Source organism: Centroberyx affinis, unplaced genomic scaffold, assembly GCF_046629955.1.
Source record: "Centroberyx affinis isolate AG114_WGS23_722 - 3 ecotype Tasmania unplaced genomic scaffold, CSIRO-AGI_Caff_v1 ptg000888l_1, whole genome shotgun sequence".
Classification (NCBI taxonomy): domain Eukaryota; kingdom Metazoa; phylum Chordata; class Actinopteri; order Beryciformes; family Berycidae; genus Centroberyx; species Centroberyx affinis.
In genome coordinates, this window is record NW_027279477.1 from 1 (window position 1) to 14,774 (window position 14,774).

General features: G+C 40.8%; 1 protein-coding gene across 1 annotated transcript; it reads left to right on the forward strand.

Moving 5' to 3' along the window:
* The first annotated feature begins 521 nt into the window (after window positions 1-521).
* rock1 (Rho-associated, coiled-coil containing protein kinase 1) lies at window positions 522-14,603 on the forward strand. Its single transcript, XM_071521418.1, has 17 exons — window positions 522-624; window positions 2,243-2,393; window positions 3,041-3,201; window positions 3,351-3,535; window positions 4,534-4,603; window positions 4,706-4,809; window positions 5,145-5,310; window positions 5,455-5,548; window positions 5,641-5,729; window positions 5,881-6,072; window positions 7,305-7,470; window positions 10,167-10,237; window positions 10,374-10,462; window positions 10,687-10,765; window positions 10,963-11,224; window positions 12,010-12,217; window positions 12,492-14,603. Exons 1-17 carry the CDS (start codon window positions 523-525, stop codon window positions 12,541-12,543), a joined length of 2,241 nt encoding a protein of 746 aa, XP_071377519.1. The 5' UTR covers window position 522; the 3' UTR covers window positions 12,544-14,603.
* Window positions 14,604-14,774: the final 171 nt, after the last annotated feature.

The window sequence follows — 14,774 nt, forward strand, 5'->3', positions numbered from 1 at the left end:
AGTGTTGCCAGGTTCGTAGCGACAAAACCCTCCCAGTGTCAATTAAACCAAACCCATAAACAGTCAAATGATCAATGAAACTAGTCCAAAATAACAAACCAATAACAAAACTCCACAATATAACCCTGACAAACTTTATAAACAGCGTTTTAAGTCCTACAGCATTTAGAACATTTCCATGTAAATTGAAAACCGCAAACCTGGCAACATGAGGAATGCGAGCTTTGTTGACAAACTAACGTTAAGCTAGTAGTTCTGCTTGTCACCCCTACCTTTACGAGCTTCAAAACTATATTTACCGGTTGAATTTCACAGTAATTTTTACACAGAATGAAAGCCAAGGCTTTATTTTATTAAAATCTGTTGAAACACCAAAACAGCCAAAAATTGGTCTTTTCTCATAAAATCACGTTTATCCACAAATGCGCCGTTGCGACTTCCGACTGAAAATGATAGAATGCGTCACATATGATAAACACTGCGATAGTGACCGTTTGTCTTTGTCTCTCGTTCTCAGCGAGGATGGCAGGGCTGCAAGAGGACAACAAGAACTCGAAGCTCAGCCTGTCCAAAGTGGAGACAGAACGCAAACAGGCCCAGGAGAGGAGCAACAACCTGGAGAAGGTATAGAGTCGATACGAGCAGACATCTTTATTCACCAAGTACAAAGCATTTGACATGCCCTTGGCATTACAGACATCACATGATGCACAAGATGCATTAGACATTAGACAAGATGCATAACGTGCAAGAAGGACAGAGTGGACAGGCACAAGTATGAGATGTGTAACTATTTATTAGGTGCTTGTGTGTTCATTCGTTTGTGCGTAATGTGTTTTGCAATTTGCAGTGTTTAGGGGAATTACGGTACTCCCAGGCACCTAATAACTGTTCGTAGGATGCAGTGATTCAGAAATCTAGTGCAAGGTTCATTGACAGTCAAGAATTTAAGGTAATGGTGCTTGAGTGGTACTAGTGGAGTGGGAAGTGGTGGGACTGATTCTATTAACTAACTCTTCCGGGCTGTCCGATGGTGGTGAATCAATTTGGAACTGGTTCATTTGATTCACTTGCTATTGTCTCCATTCAACTGTCTCATGTGAAAACTGGAAACGGTTTAAATGCTCACTGACCGATATACAGAATTGATTCATTAAGTGAAGCGCTTAACCACTGAAGGAAGGAATGACTCACATTTGTTCCGTGTCCTTAGACCAAAAGGTGGCACTGGTTATGCAGCAGAATCAATGACTTATTCAGTCTCATACAGAAAGTGAGCTACTAACTCATACACTAGCAACAGAACCACTGAACCAGTCACTCTGTACTGTTTCTTTCACTCAGTCCGAGATACTAGCAACTGAACTGCTAAATGAACTAACAAATTGTACAGTTGTGCTTGTGCCATGAAGTAGTAAGTTGTTTGGGTGTCACGTAGAGACGAATGAATGAATGAATGGAATGAAGTTTGAAAATGTGTGAGTTTGTTGCAACTGTGGTTGATTACGCCCATTTTGGAGAGTAGTCAGCCAGCATTTAAATCATTGCCAATGTAGGCATATAAAAATGGTCCTGAATGCTTGTTTTATGTTTACATGCATTCTTGCTTAGAACTGTACGGAGAGCAGTGCAACTACAGACACTGAACTGATTTTAGTTTTTTGGTTCAGTAATACATATTGCATGGTAGAATGTTCAGGTTGGGGTTGGGAGTGATGATTTGAACTGAACAATACTACCTTAAACATCCAATAGTCTAGGGTCAGCCTTTGTAACATAGGTGGCAATTTGGTAATAGATGGTTGTCAAGTTGCTGATGCCGAATGTCAATAATGTTGCCAGTTCAATTATATAGTTAGGTTGTAACATTATCACCTATGCTCTCTCTATAATTGCATAAACAATGGCAGATCCAGTGTCTTTTGAAGATTTTTTTGTTTCTTTGTGGGGCGTAATTTTGGTTTTGTGACCCAGGTTTGCTCCCGGCCTGTTCCAGGATCAGTTCCAGCAGCTGTTGACATTTAAGAATGGCTCTTATTTTGGCTATTTATAATTAGATATATTGACAATTGTGCTGTAATTTCAGTCCTAATTATTATTTTGGGGGGTCAAATGATGAATTTTGATTCTATTGACATTTTTCTAACTGTGGAGGTAATTTTCAAGCAGTAGGCAGGGTACCTGAATGAATGTAAACACTGCAGACGCTCTTGTTGATTGTTGATTGTTACCCTCACCACAGGAGAAGAATAACTTGGAGATAGACCTGAACTACAAGCTGAAGACGCTGCAGCAGCGTCTGGAGCAGGAGCAGACCGAGCACAGGGTGACGCGGGCGCAGCTCACCGACAAATATGAGTCCATTGAGGAGGCAAAGTCAGCTGCCATGCATGGTATGCCAGTCCCATGTCAGAGCACGCCCAACTCTGCCGTCTCTTTCGATACACTTTTTTTTTTTTTGCTTTCTCCCTTTTGCCTCTTTTTTCCATGTACCCCACTTTGTCTTGCTATTTCTTTCTGACTCTTGATTTTTAGTGCCTCTCCATCCCTCTTTTATCTTCATCCTCCCCTTTGCTCCCTCCCTCTCTTTCCTCCACCTACACCTCTGACACCAGAACCATCTGATCAGGCTCGTGCCCAGGGGGCGTTTGGGTAGGAGGAATTCAGGGAGTGCACTCCACGTGGCATGTCAGGACTTTGCCTCACTGCATATTAAAAGCTGGACTCTAACCCATTTTTTTTTTTTTGTACAAACATCTAAACCAGACAAGTGTAGACTCAACCGCAGTTTAGTAGTTTTGTACATGTTGTTCAGTTTGATATAATTTTCTCTGCTCTTTTAACACACCTCCTACATTGTCAAGAAATTTCTCTTCTGCACTATCCTTGTGAAAAGGTTTTTGGATTGTTAAGTGATGTGTTACTTCTGAGTACCAAATGGCTAGTACAGTCTTGTATGAGCTGTTCAGTTTGCTTAATATTCACTCATTTCACAGTAGAGTAAGGAACTGACTCTTACTTTGATCCTGCCCCACCCCAGCTGTGCAGCAGAAGGTGTCAGAGGAGAATGGGGCGAGGATGCGAGCGGAGAGCCGGGTGGTGGAGGTGGAGAAGCAGTGCTCAATGCTGGAGTTTGACCTCAAGCAGTCTGTGCAGAAGATGGAGCAGCTGATGAAACAGAAGGAAAGGCTGGAAGATGAGGTAAAGAAAACACCTTGCATACCCTTCCAGTCTTGAGTGTTGATGTTGCCATGACATTTACCTAGAATCTTAAACTTCTTAAAGCCTCTCTTACTTTTGTCCTGCCAGTCTTGCAAACATCCAGCTAAATCCTCCCTTTCCCTTTCCAGGTGAAGGCTCTGCGGATGCAGTTGGAACAGGAGTCCAGCAAACGCATCCTGGCTCAGAACGACTTGAAGAGCCGCACCCAGGAGGCCGACCGTCTGAGGGGTTCGGAGAAGCAGCTCAAACAGGAGATCAACACAGCACTAGAGAGCAAACGCTCGCTGGAGTTCCAGCTGGCACAACTGACTAAGTGAGAATCACCTGCAGAAGTCCTGCTGTGTTGTAATTTCTGTCCAGTGTTGTTTTACCCCTGCTCCTTCCTTTAAAAAAAACATCTTCTCAGTGGTTGGAATTTGTTTTTTTTAATCACCTATAATAGTGAAATGAATTTATTTTTATTTTCATGTAATGTTACATAAGTGGCCCATACACTCACATTACATGAGACATGATAAACATAGACAGAAGGACGGGAAATCCTGAATTACACAGATAGGAAGAGGAAAGCCCAGACAGATCTTTGTCTTTCCATGTCCCCTAGAATAAACCCTCACTACCTTTGTTTGTTGGGGTAGGATAACTTGATTTTTGATTTATAAGATATTGCCTTATCAACTGAACTATATTAATTTGAAAACCATCATGAAGCATGTTATTCTAATCCCAAGACATGGTACAAAACAAAGTCATGGGACATAAACAATATGGATCCTTTAAATTGGCGTGCTTGTGACCTATTAGATTGCCAGTGCCCTAAAAGGTTACTTAGGCCATTATCCCAATTTATATTTGACTCTTCAAAGTAGAAAGAGTTTTCTGTTACTGCTGTACCAGTCAGTAATGCTCTTTGGAAGTCAAGGCGTAAATGGCCCTACAATTGCCTGGTATTCTCAAATAAGAGCTATTACTCCAGCTTAGAGGGTGACTGTGCCAAAACTGTTCTCCGACAATGTTTACACCACAGGATTAGGAATTACCCAGAGTCCAACTCCCTCCACCCCGCTAATGCTAATCCCCCGGCTAGCTCTGCAGGGAGCGCTGCTGGTGCTAGTTCCATTTCAATGCAGGACCTCAGTTAGATGCGAGGTCTATTTGCCTTGCTAAGAGTTTTGATTTGAAACTTGCTTTTGTTATTAAAGATAAATGGAGCAAAAATGAGGGATTAGTAAAAACTGGCTCGCTAGATACATGGATTTAACGATGAAAAGAAAATTAAGTACTTAATGTCTGTGGTTTGGTTGTTACCAGGCAATACAGGGGCAACGAAGGACAGATGAGGGAACTTCAGGACCAGCTTGAGGCCGAACAGTATTTCTCTGTAAGTATATGTTTGTTACCTTACCGCCCACTTCCCCAATATCTTTCCCTCTCTGTTGAGTGTGAAAGCCACCTGCTAAAGTGTCTGTCTCTCCTCCCTCAGACGCTTTACAAAACTCAGGTCAAGGAACTGAAAGAGGAGATTGAGGAAAAGAACCGGCAGGTACAAGAAGCTCATAAAAAGGTGCAGGAGTTGCACAGTGAAAGGTAAGAAATGGGAGACTAAACGCTATTCACTCACAGTGCAGCTTTGCAGATAACCATCACTCAGAGATTTAACCATGTAAAGGTTAACATATCACTGGCTGAAATGTGTTCAATTTGCCGATGTTTTTATTTTTTTAATAGTTTTTGTGTTTTATGTGTTTTTATTATGTGTTTAAACCACCAAAAAGTGTCTGAAAAGCTAATCTCACGCACTGGACAATAAAGTTTGAATTAAATTGAAATTGAATTGCTCTCTGGCAAAAGATGAGGTGACCGTGTTGCAGGTATAATGTCAGGATTTTATTAAACCAATTTTTTTTGTGTGTGGAACAAAGGGACTCCCTGTCCGCCCAGCTGGATCTGACAGTGACCAAGGCCGAGTCAGAGCAGCTTGCCAGGGCGCTTCAGGAGGAGCAGTACTTCGAGCTCAGCCAGGAGAACAAGAAGGCCACAGCTAGACACAAGCAGGAGGTCGGGGAAAGGGAGTCTACTATTGCACGGGTGAGCACCACTTAAAAAAGCCTTCGCTGTCTCTCCACATTGACACTCCACATATATATATTTGGAAAGACACATTTGATCTGGTAGGTTTTTGTCTCAGCTGTGATGGGTGGAAAAAGTGATAATATTCTCTTTTCTCTGCAGCTTGAGGAATCCAATAAAACGCTGACCAAAGATGTGGAGAACCTCAGCAAAGAGAAAGCTGAGTTAGATGAGAAGCTTCATACTCAGGAGGAAGGTACGGTCTTGTGATCTCTTGGTTGACCGTTATGTCTCCCCGTATATATTTCAGTTACATTGTTGTACAAGCTGAGTCTCTTTCCCTTACAGAGTATGTAGCTCAGAAAGAAGAGATTGCAAACACAATCAAGGCCAATTATGAGAAGGTCCTCAACACAGAGCGCACACTGAAGACTCAGGTAAAGATGCACCTTCTTAGTCAGAAGTTATTCTCTGTTTTGAAACACTGTGAAAACACTAATACTCCACCTACTGAAGAACTGGAGAATCACAAGTGGAGAATCACTGTGGCTGATGCTCTCCAACTATGTATCTACTTCAATCTGTCAGGCGGTGAACAAGCTGGCAGAGATCATGAACCGCAAGGACATGAAACTGGACCAGAAGAAGAAGGGCAGTACTGCCGACCTGCGCAAGAAGGAGAAGGAGAACCGCAAGCTGCAGCTGGAACTAAACCAGGAGAAGGACAAGTTTAACCACATGGCCATCAAGTACCAGAAGGAGTTAAGCGAGATGCAGGCGGTGAGTGACAGAAACTGTGGCAAATCATTGCTCATTGGTTCCAGATTACTGGGTTACTGAGTTAAGGATACAGACTAACTTTTGGCACTGCTGGTACCCACAGTTGACACCATCATATAATTTGGCAGCACCAATATTTCTGTCCAAAGACGCATGCATACCTCCCAATAAAGCTCCAAAAACTATTCATAGCATAACCTACTACATGAACACGTGAACAAGTCAATCTACCCATCATCAAATGTTCTGAAATATTTCTGTGCAAATTGAAATTATAGGCTGTTTAAGGTTGACTGAAATGATGTTGCACACTTCACAGTTCAAAGAAAAACCTCTGCAAATCAACTGGGCTGTTGTGCTTTCTTTAATATTCCTAAACCAAATCATCACCAAAATAGATAGGCTAATTACTTGCCTGCTGTATGTCTGACCAGCAGGTAAATTCATTACCTCATTACAAGCAGGACACATGCTGCACATGCTGTTGTTTGAGCCACACAAATATGAAACACATTCTGCCTTTTTGGTATGTATAGACTAATTAAATTGGTTTATTTACGAGACGTCTGCAGTTTTAATTCTAATGTAGCACATAAAAGCTTATACTGTTATATGTGGTCAAGCTTATTTGCATTCATCAGGCAACAGCTGAGAGGAAAGAACATTTGCCTGCTCGTTGTAAAACTGGTTGTGAGTTACAGGGTGAGTGACAGGAGATTATCAAAGGTGTAATCTTGCATAGTCACATCTCTGGTTCAAGCTTGACGTGAGCCAGAGCTGTGGCTGCACAAGATTATGAAAGGTGAGAGAGATAATTTATGGAGCTTGTTCATGTATCTGGACATTCAAATCAGAAGTGTATTCTCTCATAGCTGAAGAAAAGACAGTGTTTTAGTTTAGTTTTTTCATTGTAAAAACTATGAATCAAACTTTGACAGACTTATTTCATTTTGCTACAAGCACTGGCGCATCCAAAGAAAGGTTTAGTGGCACAACACAGGAAGAGGGAAAGAGACAGAAAGATCATAAATACTTTCTGCCCCAAGTTAGATGCAAAAGTAAAGCCTCATACTGATGGTAGACCAAGCAATTATATGGAATAAAGAGAAAACTTATTGATTTCCCTAGTAGATGCAGTCCCTTAACATCTCAGTGAACTAGAGCCCAGTATAATCATCTAGAGTTTTCCTTGTGTTTAAACCCAATTCTCCTCTGGGCTTTCCCACCAATAGCAACTGGCAGAGGAGTGCACGTACCGCAACGAGCTACAGATGCAGCTGGACAGCAAGGAGAGCGACATCGAGCAGCTCCGGGAGAAACTGAACGACCTGCAACTGCGCATGGACAACTCCAGTGTCACCAGCTTGCAGACGGACGAGACAGACAGCAACATCGCAGGTAGGGTCACCTACCAGCTGCTGCTGTTATCATGCAGGGCAGCCATTTCTGTGGAGACGTTACTCCCAGATACAGGGTTCCAATGCAGATCATATAAAGAATGGAAAAGTATGGAATTTGAATTTCATAATATCCAAATAGTCTGGGAACTGCACAAAAAGACGAGAAATATTGTTATACAGTCGCAATATACATTTCAGTTTTAAATCCACAGCTTTGTTACATAATGTTATATTTGTTCATTATATTTGTTTCTTCAGTTTCATATTACCCACACACAGACAGACAAGGGCAGTCAAGAAATTAAAGTCTGGAAAACTGCAATTTTGATATGAAAATTATGTTGGTCCTGCAAATAGGGATGAGAATGTCATGCTTATCAAAAGATTAAATAAGATACAATGCATACTGTTTGATGACTAAGCAATTATGCAAATAGCATGCGTATCCTGTCAATTCCTGTTTAGAGCATCGGCAAATGCAGATCCATGGTCACTGAATCGGAGCATCCCTTGTCCCAAAAAATGAACTCAACACTATCTGTTTCCTTTCTTTATCAGGGTTAGGTATAAAGAAGGTAACAGGAAATGATTGGAACTCATTCTAATCCATTATTGATTTGACCTTCACCAGCGGACCTCTTGTTTTTAAATATCAAATTATGACACAAATGTCCAAATAGGAAAGATGTGAAGTGTTGATATTGTGCATCACTATTTACTCATTTGAAATTCATGCTTTGACCTGCCACCATGTATCTTCTTTCTGTAATGTGCATTTCAAACATGTAACGCTCAAGATCACTGTAGTATTATGACAGATCTCGACTTACTGCGGCTGTTATATTGGTTTTATGTGGTATGTGGATGTGGTTGATGCAAGGTTGCTAAATATATCCTTGTGTATGTAACAATAAAAATGGATAGCCACCCACCCAAAACTGCCACACAGGAAACTGGGGAAAATGCAAGGGAACAGTCTTTGTCTTAAACTTTGTTTTCCACTTAGATAGGGTACTATTTATTGTTTGTTTTCTGTTGACTCAAATTCAAATAATTTCTAATATTGGTTAAAGCTTCTATCACCCAGAAGGTTGCACTGAGTACCTGGGACGCGACCTTTTGCTACTTTTGGCATGTGGATTTCGGCTTTGAGTAGCACTCTTTTTCCTTCAGACTGTTCCCTGTTGTTTTTCACATTTCTGTGTAGAGTGCTTTAAGCTATGATTTTGGGATGGTCAAAGTAATTATTTAGCATTGGGCACCTTGAGTATATATAAAACATGCTGGCAGGTGTTGTATTCAGCAGACCTGGATTAAATAGTATTTGTAAATAATTTGTACTGTTTGTTTTTAACTTGCTTGGAGTATCAGGTGGGTGGAGTTAAATTTAGAACAATACACTGAGAGGCAGAAAGTTGACGACAGAAACTTAGCTGAAACTCAATTTAACTTTCCTTTGATAACCAATTGTTCAAATCCACCCATCTTGTACTCCAAACAAGATAAAACACTGATAATTATTTGCAAATAGTCTACATCCTAGGTCTGTGTTTCAGTCCATTGAATGCTGGTGTCTGTGGTTAAATCCCTCTCTCATCTCTTTATTTCCCTCATCTCCAGTCGGTTCTCCTTGCTCCTCTTATCTTTGTAACTTCTATTCCTTTCTCTCTGTGAGTAACTTTGAGTGCAGGAGCCCCTCTCTGCCTGGCCTGTACTGCTACTGTTGTGTGTTTGTGTCTTTTGCCTCCTGATATTCTTTACCACATTATCATTTTTGCCAGAGGTGAGAAAGACATCTCTTTTTGTGGGAATTCAACACTTTTGAAAGAAGCATGATTGAGTGGGAGGCAAAAAGATCTTTCAAAATTGTAGACCAACAAGACTCCTGGATTAACATTGATGGGATGTTTAGTAATGATGTTGGCAGTGAATTTGTGTAGTGTCAGGAGGTCAACCCCACAGGTAAAGTAACCACAATACATCAGAGGTTACTGTCATACTAGACTACACCCTGTGTGACTTTTACCACATCACTCTCAGCACCTTTCAAAACGTGTCTTGAAAGTGAACACACCCCATTTTAATTTCCGGCTCTGCGTGCTTCAAACACTAAAACACTGTTATTGTTTTGTTGGCATGTTCACCCAGAAGTGCCGCTCTTTTGGAGTGACCGCACACTCACATTAGCACTCAAGCCCGTTTTAGTTCACTATTCCCCTTCAGCATGCTCTACAAGTTGAATTGTTATCACTTTACTAGTGTAGATGACCTGTAGTACACATCTTATTTTCTGTGAAGGGAGTGAGTGATCAAGTTTATAACAAATTGAGAGAAAGTAAATGCCAATTTCTACAGCTTAACCATTATAGAGTCCATCTTTTTCCCACAATTTAAAACAATTAAATTCTCCTAACATGCTGAAAAAATGACTTGCCCATGTTTTGTCTAATTTTACTCCTGCATGGGGAGTGTGAAGTAACAGCATGGGATATCTGAAACCATCTCTTGTCACCTACTCCAATGCAGTTACCTTAAAGTGAAGCCCTGGCAGAACTCCCTGAGGAGTTATGACCTTTGTCACTTGACTTTTTGTTCTTAGTTGAGTTTGAATTTAATCACTGCATGGCCTTTTTCCAGAGTGCCTTTAACACGGCACAGATTTGTAACTTGTTTCACATCTGGGCCGCTTTGCAGAATCCAGATTGGAGGGTTGGCTGTCCATTCCCAATCGTGCTAATATCAAGCGATACGGATGGAAGAAGCAGGTACGTTGTGTGTTCATGTTGCATTTCCTCTTTTCACCTGCATTGTGTTGTACTCTCTTGTGGTTTGCAGAGATATGCCGCTAACCCCTCGAGTGCAATATCAGACTTCCTCTCATTGTCTTTTAAATATGTGTAGTATGTGGTGGTGAGCAGCAAGAAGATTCTGTTCTACAATGACGAACAGGATAAAGAACAGTCCAACCCTTCAATGGTACTAGATATTGAGTAAGTATGTTTTGTTCTTCTCATCTGCGCTGTTGACCTTAAATATTCCCTTTTCCTTGTAGCAGACATTATCTAGCAACACTAACAGAATGCCAGAAATCCCCCTGAGGACTTGATAATAATGTGTTAATTACGGCTTATCTGGGAGGCCATGTTGCAGGGGTTTTGTTCAATTTTTTAGTGTTAATAGTGTCACTGATAGCTAATTGCTTGTCATCCTGCAGCAAACTGTTCCACGTGAGACCAGTCACACAAGGAGACGTGTACCGAGCTGAGACAGAGGAGATTCCAAGGATATTCCAGGTAAGAGGCTCCTTCTTTGTCCTAGAATTGTTTTGTTTTTTTAGATTTTCATATTTGCTTCCGGCCAAGTCTCTTCCTCAGCACAGACTGTTAACGTCCAAATGTCAAGTGGGATTCTGTGAAGCTCTGCTCTGCCTCAAAAGTGCTTATTTTAAGATGAGAGTTTCTAACAATGTCCTCTTTCTGGAAATATTCAGATTCTGTATGCCAACGAGGGAGAGTGCAGGAAGGAGGCGGACATGGAGACAGTCCCTCAGGGGGACAAGACCAACTGCCTCCCACACAAAGGCCACGAGTTCATCCCGACGCTATATCACTTCCCTTCCAACTGCGAGGCCTGCGCCAAGCCTCTGTGGCACGTCTTCAAGCCTCCTCCTGCCCTGGAGTGTCGCCGCTGCCACGTCAAGTGCCACAAGGACCACCTCGACAAAAAGGAGGACGTTATCGCCCCTTGCAAAGGTAACGTGCCAACACTCATGGCTTTGGCGGCCTGAGCTGTGAAAATAGACAATTTTATTTTTTCAAGAAGACAAGCTATCATAGAATCTATAAATCTGTGAAGGCACTTTGGAATGAAAGTTGAATCACTAATACAGAATTTATTAGACCTTATCAATGTTAGTGATATTCACAGTGACTCTCGGGGAGTTTGACTTGTACATGGAAAATAACTTATTTGCTAATTTTACTACCCAACATTACTAGGGATGGGACATGTTTATTTCTGAGCCACAAATATTTCTAGCAATGGCATTGGCTTGCTAGAATGTAAACAACAATTTAAAAATGTCATTACAAAGTGTAAATAATATAATTTGGATGGAGAGCTTGTGAAATTGTGACAGGCAAGTCATCTCATTTGTGATTACTACAGCTGAATAAAATGTAGCTAATATCATTTTTCTGCCCCTCGATACACATTTTTGTATTGCGATACATTGAATTTCTATATATTGTCCCATCCCTATGACATACATGTAAAACCCATGTTTAGCTGTTACATAATGTCACCGTGTCAAAAGTTCAGCCATTTAATCTGGTTCTGCAGGAAATGTTGTCAGTCTAATCAGTCAGTTCATACACATACTGCAGTTATGGTTTGGTGCTTTAATACAAATTAAAGCCTGTATTGTTAACTTGCTCTATGACGATAGCAGTCTTTGTTGAAAGACAGATTAGTGTGAGGTCATGTTTCTCAGAGGTGCTTCTTTGATCTGCAACATCCTCCCCTCCCACCCCCACAGTAAACTACGATGTGACCTCTGCCCGGGACATGCTCCTGCTGGCCCTGACCCAGGATGAGCAGAAGAAATGGATTGGCCACCTGGGCAAGAAGATCCCCAAGACCCCACCATCCACATTTTCTAGGGCCTCACCTCGTACCATGTCCACTCGCTCTGGAGCAAATCAGTCCTTCCGCAAGAACCCCAAAAGCATCACAGGAAAGCCAAGGTAACTTTACAATCTGGGCCTTACGTCTGGGCTTTTGAGCCTTTTTCTACATCTTTTTTTTCCTCTGGTAGTGTATAAATAATCTCATTTTTCCAGTCACAATAATTTTCAAATAGCTACAGACAGTTGCATGGCATACACTAAGACACTGTTGTATTGTTTTAGGGAGTTAGTGAGGGTGCGCTGTAGTCAGAAGTCTTATTTTATCCCATCTGGTGGACTGAGATGTGGTCAAGTCAGTCACATGACCTGCTGTTTGTCTCCTGTGTTATAGCAGAGCGCAGTCCAGCCTCCAAGCAGCAGACACAACATCCAGCACTTGTTGACAGCAACTTCTCCAGAAAGTCTTGATGTTTTAGAGTTTGTCCTACAGTTTTAAACGTGACTATTTATTAATTGTGTTAACGGGTGTTTCTAACAGCAGACACTGTTCTTGGTTGGTTGGTTGGTTGACTCCTGGGTTGTTCTTTCCAATTGACACCTGGGATTCTCATTTTTCTAATTGGCACTAATGTGTTGTTGGGTTCAGTAACTAACTCTCAGCCTCAGTACAACCCTCCTTTAGCGTTTGTCCCACATTAAGGGTTTTGCATTACCTCTATCCAACATGATGCAAAGGTGTCGATGGTGTTGCAATGTCTGTATACCAACTTCTCTGTTGTATGTTAACTTAGATTGGGTACTAACCAAGTTAGAGATGTCTTGCCTTCTTTTACTGGACACCTGTCTCTGTTCTTTCTTCCAGCTAACCATCTGAACCATTGGATTCTTTTTGGACTCAATATTTTTCCTCCTCCCTCCTTAAGCATCCTCACAAAACGGAGTATCCTGTATTACGTACAAAAGTCAATAAAAAAAATAAATAAATAACCAGCGCTGGAAAATCGTGACACTTGTCAGACACAAGGCATCAGGGACATTGAGAGGCCTGTTATCCGCTCCTTCCTCCAGACTCAAGAGTCCCCCTCACCAGACAACACACACTTGCAGCTCTCCATATCCACCAGAGGATGGCACACTCATCTTTAACCAAACGATGGACCTGGACAAGGGAGACAGAGGGACTCATGTCATGGGTACATACTCCATATAACCTGACAGTCATGATGGGAATGGGAAGGTAGAAGGGGGTTTTGCTGGGACTCTTGCATGTATGTACGTGGTCAATTGAAGGTACTGTCGTACAGGAATTGGCTTAATCTGCAGTGAGTGGGTGTGTCTCAGGGGTGGAAAACAAATATGTATTTTTCTTTCCCCACCTGACAGATACTCAAGCTAAATGCAAGCATACTTCTGTTTCCAGCTAAAAAATGACTTTGATGCCTTCATCTGATGGACTCTGGTGGCCTTTTTGCCTCTATTCTTATTACTCTGCAAGTCAGTTATCAGGGTTGGGGCAGAGTATTGGGAAATGAGTATTAGATGTTTTGAGTATTGAGTGAGGAGCATGCAAGATCATCATTTAAATCTATGCATTATTTTTATTATTATAATTATTTTTATTGCTCCAAGCCATAAGGAAATTCCATTGTAATGGCATATAGGAGACCTAAAACTTAATTGATTTTTTTTTTCTGTGTGTTCATTGGGTACATTGTTTCAGTAATATTGTTTTTTTTCCTTGTATTGTTTATTTTTTGTAATGTATTGCCTTACATTGATTCATAGATAAATGGTTCAAAAGGAAAACATTAAGTTAACAAATGTAAAACTGCACTGTTTGAAATGTAAATTATTTGTAGAAGACTAAACAGGTGTAGCATTTGGCCCACCTAGTGCCTTAACGTTTGGATAATGATTTTACTGCCATATCTGTTTGTGTTTTCTCCAAAACAAGACAAATCTTAACTCTTCCATCATTTATTTTTTAAAAATTTTGCCACGTCTGTGGTTTTATCAGAACTTTACTTCTCTGGTTTGAGTATATTAAATATATATATATATTAGATTGCCTCTTTATGGACACATTGCAATAGAGTTAGCGTGTCAAAACAAAGTCCCCAGACGCCATTATCATATGACAAATTTCGGGATGGTGAAAACCAAGGCTAAGACCTGTGTCAGTGGCTGCCCTTGTTAACAATTACAAGTTGTTTTACTAATAAGGTAATGTCCCGTTAATGCAAACACCCCCTTTCCCCGTGTACATAATTAGAGACACAAGGATTATGGAATACCTCCGCAATAATCAAAATGGGTTTTTCTTTTTTTTGTTTTGTTTTGTTTCTTTCTTTCTTTTTTTTTTTTTTTTTTTTACATTTTTGTTCAGTTGAAAAAGCACTGGAACTATGATCTACTCTTATTTTGTCTTGGATGAATTGCATGTTTAATTGCATTGGAGGCCGCACTGATGGATATGTGTCAATAAACATATCTTTATCATTCATTGTGTTTCTCCATTTGTGTTGTGGATAAAACAGGGGTTTTTGATTTTCAGATCACCTATAAATTCATGCACCACCACAGTAATGTACAGAGAAATCCAGGAAGTTATAAATTCATCTGGTTTTGAGGTTTCCTGCAGCTTCAAGGGCCACTTTCATTTTTATGGGAACCT